This window comes from Hipposideros armiger, unplaced genomic scaffold (genome assembly GCF_001890085.2).
Source record: "Hipposideros armiger isolate ML-2016 unplaced genomic scaffold, ASM189008v1 scaffold_10, whole genome shotgun sequence".
NCBI lineage: Eukaryota > Metazoa > Chordata > Mammalia > Chiroptera > Hipposideridae > Hipposideros > Hipposideros armiger.
Genome location: NW_017731360.1, coordinates 3,357,042 through 3,362,383, shown reverse-complemented (window position 1 = coordinate 3,362,383; position 5,342 = coordinate 3,357,042). Strand labels below are relative to the sequence as shown.

The 5,342-nt window shown below is 43.0% G+C and overlaps 1 protein-coding gene across 3 annotated transcripts in view; it reads left to right on the top strand.

The window, feature by feature from the left end:
* The window catches only part of AGO1 (argonaute RISC component 1), a 42,984-nt gene that overhangs the window by 21,860 nt on the left and 15,782 nt on the right, over window positions 1-5,342 (top strand). For all 3 annotated transcript variants that reach the window (XM_019658679.1, XM_019658670.1, XM_019658682.1), the window contains exon 12: window positions 3,589-3,773. In XM_019658679.1, coding sequence (XP_019514224.1) covers window positions 3,589-3,773 — 185 coding nt within the window. The remainder of the gene's footprint in view (window positions 1-3,588; window positions 3,774-5,342) is intronic.

The window sequence follows — 5,342 nt, the reverse complement described above, 5'->3', positions numbered from 1 at the left end:
TTGATGGGGAATTGGGGGATGGGAACAGCACTGGGGAATTGGGGGAAAGGGAACAGACAAGTTGCTGTCCCCCCTGTTCCTCAGTCTAGTTGTGGAGGACGTCGCCCTACTGGCCCAAGTTGGCACCATCATAGCGCTCTTCCCGGGTGAGGCAGATCAGTTGCCGGCTTCTGGACAGCGGGTCACGGCCGCTCTTGCTGGCTGCTGGCTACACAAGGTAGCCCATGGCAACCCACTGCAGCAGGGGCTGCAGCCTACGCCATCGTGGGCGACGCACAGCAGCCCAGCTCCAGGTTGAGCTGTTGTTCAGCATCTTAGCTATAGAGGGCAGTGTCACTGGCCCTCATATGTGGGATCCAAACCGGGGCCCTCTGGTGTCCCAAGCCAGCTCTTAACCAATGCGCCACTCGGTCGGCCCTCCAGTGTACTTTTTTACAATCTTAAAATATATTCCCTGTTCTCCACCCACATTTCTCGATTTAGTTCTAATATTTCTTCTTATATCTTTCTTGAATACGTTACTGGATGAGATTTTGTAACAGCATTCCCCCAAAAAAACTTCACTGGTCCCCATTCACAATATAAAAGGTTTTCAGGGCCCTGATCTTGGTTTAACCTTTTCAGCTTTATTTTGTACTTTTCGCTTTGCCACACATACCAGAAACATCACTTGTTCTGAAAGTAGATAGAACTGGATCTTAATCCTGGCTATGCCAGTTTACTGGCTTAGGCAAATTGCCTGACCTTTCTGAGCCTCATGAATTGATTCTATAAAAAGCAGCATCTAACAACAATGCCTGGCATATAGTAGGTACTCTAAATGCTTATTCCTTGTCTGTGCTTTCCACGCTCTGGTTTTGCTCACATCATTTATCTTTGTCTAGAACAGGAGTCGGCAAACTGCTGCTCTTTATTTCAAAGGTTTGCCGCCCCCTGGAAGAGCCAATCCTGTCCCTCACAACAATTTAAAAATTATTCGAGAGCCATAAATATAATTTTACATAATCACCATTATGTGAGTAATATCCTTTAAAAATTTTATAAATGAAACTATGATAGTTTCATTTTCATTTTCAATTTTACTTCAGAGTCTGCTCGTGAGCCACAATTTGCTGACCCTGGTGCCTCTTCTGTCTCAAAAGTTAGCTGACTCCTGCTCTAGAATATCTAAGTACTCTACTTGTTATTCCATACCTTGCCCTTAAAATTCTCTCCATCCTTCAAGTCTCAGTTTAAATGTACTTCTTTCTTTTTTTTTTTTTTCATAAGCTGAGCCATCCTGCTACCTGTTGGCAGCTCAGCAGCTGTTCAGCTCGGGCCGGGCATCGAACCGCTGTTGCTCAGAGCTCAAACTCTTGAGCAAGCTCTTAACCAATTGAGCCACTAAATGTGCTTATTTCTTGAAGCCTTCTCTTGTCATCCCACCTAGAGGATGAACTCGTCTCTTTCTGGATTCTTCTAGAAATTTTATCAGGTTGTTGATCAATTACTACCTTGCTTGATATTATTTTGAGCATGGAGTAGATCTGATTCTGCTCTTAAACCTTCTTCCCTCTGCATATATTCGTCTAAGGTAGAGCTTTCCACTGACATTACACTCAACAATTATGGAGGGAAGTTGGTTGACCTCCAATTCATGTCTCTCTTGGGCCTTAAATTGATGGCCCGTGGTTGGAAATTAAGAATGATTTTTAGGAGGCCTGCCTTGAGTAAATATAAATGTTTCTGGTTCCCCCCATTAAAGGGAGAATCCAATGTTTGGGTTGTCTGGGTAGTAAATAGTGCAGCATGCTTGGGGAAGGCAATTTTCCCTTCCCTGGGCTCAGTAATATTATACCTCTCGACAGTTTTATACCTTAATTAGGACCTTGGGTTTTTACCAGTTAAATGCTATTCCTTGATTATACCAATAGGACAACGGGGGCCATCTGCCTAGGAATTAAGTCTATCGTTAAGAGAGCAATTTGATTTTTCTAAAGACCTTTCACCCTCCCTCCCAGGAGGCCAAATGAATGAAATTCTCTCTGTGATTTTCAAAGCAAGGCCAGTTGTATTGTGGTTGCCCTGAACGTGTAGAAGGACAGTGTGACATTTGCCCGGTTCTGATCTGGTGCTATCCCGCATCCTGTCCTTAGTATTTTTAACTCCTTTCTCTCCACTAAATTGATACTATTATCTTTTTTTTTCAATGTAAACTTTTTTTTGAAGTATAATGTACATTTAGAAATCGTATGTATTCAGTGAATCGTCACAAAGTGTCACAGCAGTGGAACCAGTACCCAGTTCTGGCAGCCTAACGTTACCATAACCCCAGGCTCCCAATCATTAACAACTGCCCATCAGTGGTAACCATTATTATTCTGGCTTCTAATGCCAGAGATTGGTTTTGCCTGTCTTTGAACTTTATATAGATGGAATCACATAGTATGTACTTTTTTGTGTGTCTGCCTTCATTCACGCAACATTATGTCTCTGAGATTCATCCATGTGTAGTTGTAGTTTATGTTAAAGTTTTTCATCATATGAATATAACACAGTTTACATGTACTTATCCATTCATTATACTGTGAATGGGCATATTTAGGTTTCCAGTTTTTACTATTATGAGTAAATGTTTCAGTGAACATTCTTGTACATGTCCTTTGCACATATATACCCATTTCTATTGGGTATATATCTAGGAGGGATTTTATTTATTTTATTTGTTTTTAAAGATTTTTATTGGGGAATTGGGGGATGGGAACAGCACTGGGGAACTGAGGCAAGGGGAACAGACAAGTTGCTGTCCTTTTGTTCTTCAGTCTAGTTGTGGAGGACGTTGCTTCACTGCCCCAAGTTGGCACCATCATTGCGTTNGTAGCAACGAAAATAATTTTATGGTTGGGGGGTCACCACAACATGAGGAACTGTATTAAGGGGTCGCGGCATTAGGAAGGTTGAGAACCACTGCTCTAAAACAATTTGCTTTTGTTCTCTTTGTACATTATTACTTTTAATCTAAATGCAGGATTTTCACAAATTAAATTTCCTGTTCATTTTAGTCTGTCATTATATTTATGTAGCTTATTTTTTTCATCTATTGCATGTGTGTACCCTCTCTTCCAACTTTATCTTCCTTTCCCAGGGTGAAGCCCTAAAGCCAAAGAAAGAAGCTTGTTTAGTTATTTGCTCTCAGGCTTCAAAGAACCAGTAAAGAGGAGCTCATTTTTATTGAGCATCTCCTGGGTTTTATTCACTGTTGGAACCTTATTTATTTTCATTTGAGCAAGGAGGCCACCCACTTGGGCTTCTACCTACTGCTATGGACTTGTAACAGAGCACAGGAATCAGATGCTTGAGTGGGACATGGTGGGGACCCTGAGAATTCCCACAGGTCCCTTCTCTGGACTCCCTCAGCTCTCTGCTTGTGTCATTGAACACTTACCTTGTCCTACTCAACTATACATGTTTTTTACACTAGCTGTGATCATGTCTCATTCATCTTAGACTCTCTCAATGACTGTCATAGGGATTAGGCACTTATGGTGGAGGCATTTGTTCAGAGGTATTAAAGTGGGACTTGCTGTCCTGACCATACTTGTGCTGTAGGAACTTCACAGACCAGCTGCGGAAGATTTCCAAGGATGCAGGGATGCCCATCCAGGGCCAGCCTTGCTTCTGCAAATACGCGCAGGGGGCAGACAGCGTGGAGCCCATGTTCCGGCATCTCAAGAACACCTACTCTGGGCTGCAGCTCATTATCGTCATCCTGCCAGGGAAGACGCCAGTGTATGGTACAGTTCTCCTGGGACAGTGGTAACGATGATGGGACCCTTCTCAGAGTAGCTCCCTGGAGGCCCCTGGGGAGACTCAGTGTGGATTCTTAGCTCTAGCCAGAGCCGTCCCTTACTGTCAGTGCTCCTCTTCTAGGAGAAATGTCAGCCTTAAGAGCCATTGAGTCACCCCAGGTCCTGCTTACCTGCTCACCCTCCCTGCCAATAACATTTACTGTGGTCCTCTGTGTGCTGGTCTTCATGCTAGGCTAAGCTGGGCCAGATACAGAGATGGGTTAGTGCATGGGTTAGAACGTGTGGTGTTTCTGTTAGTGTCCCATTGCCTGGGAAGGACTTGGACTTTTTGAGACGTTTTCTCTTTCTCCCTCTCTTTTCCTCTTTTAAGAATAGGAATGACTGACTGTAGACATCTCTGGCTCAGTACTTTTCTCTTTACTCCATTTTCCTTCTCCACCTATCATGCTTCAAAGGAAAAGGTGTCCCTCGTCTTACCTTGCTCAACCTGTGTGTGCTCTTGTTCCCATCCCATCTTACTACCTTGGGGACTTTAACCCTCAAACATCTACAGATTCCCTGTCCTAGAGCTCATTACCATGCCATCTCCTTTAGCTTTTGTCTTCCTATTTTCTTCATCATACTTTTTGAATGAGTTCTGTACATTCTCTAGACCCACTTCCTCACCAGCCACTTACTCTTTTGCCTCTTTCATCTACCTTACTTCTACCTTTCTCCTAAACCTCCTCTGTAGAGGGTCCTCTTCTTTTGACTAATTCTAGTTCTCCTCTTCTTTTGACTAATTTAATATTTTCTCCTGTTCTCCTCTTCTTTTGACTAATTTAATATTTTCTCCTGTCTCCCCTTATTTTCGTCATTACCAGGAATGCCTGGCATTGTACAAGTTTCTGTATGATACAGTGCCCTTGGGACAGTAGTAACAAGAATAGGGCTCTTAGGGTAGCTCCTCTGTCCTCTCTTTCTGTCTTTCCACTTGAATGAAATTCTCATCCGTTTCAGTTACTTCAATCACCACCTATTATTATTAGTATATGTTATAATGTATTACTAAAATCTTTATCCAACCTTTGACCTCTCTGCAACTCCCATCTGGCTCTTCGACCCCTCTCTTTTACTTCATCAACAGTTTATTGATGACCTACTATGTGGGAAGCACTGTGCTCGATCCTGAATACATCGGTGAAAAAAGCCAATCAATGCCGTCTCTGCTCTTAGAAAGTGCTCTGGTGGGCCATCTCTTTAGTAGCTTGTCTTCTTTGTCTACCAGTGAGTCCTTTTCTTTACTTCTCTTTTCTGTGTTTGGCATCACAGTTGTTTCTGGGTGCTTTCATCTAGACTTTGGAGGCAGTCTGTCTTCTCTCTGTTTCACCTCCAGTGTATTTTTTTTTTTTAGCTGAGCCATCCTGCCTCCTGTCGGCAGCTCAGCTCAGGCCGGGAATCGAACCGCTCCTGCTCAGAGCTCAAACTCTTTTTTTTTTTTTTTAAAAGATTTTGATGGGGAATTGGGGGATGGGAACAGCACTGGGGAATTGGGGGAAAGGGAACAGACAAGTT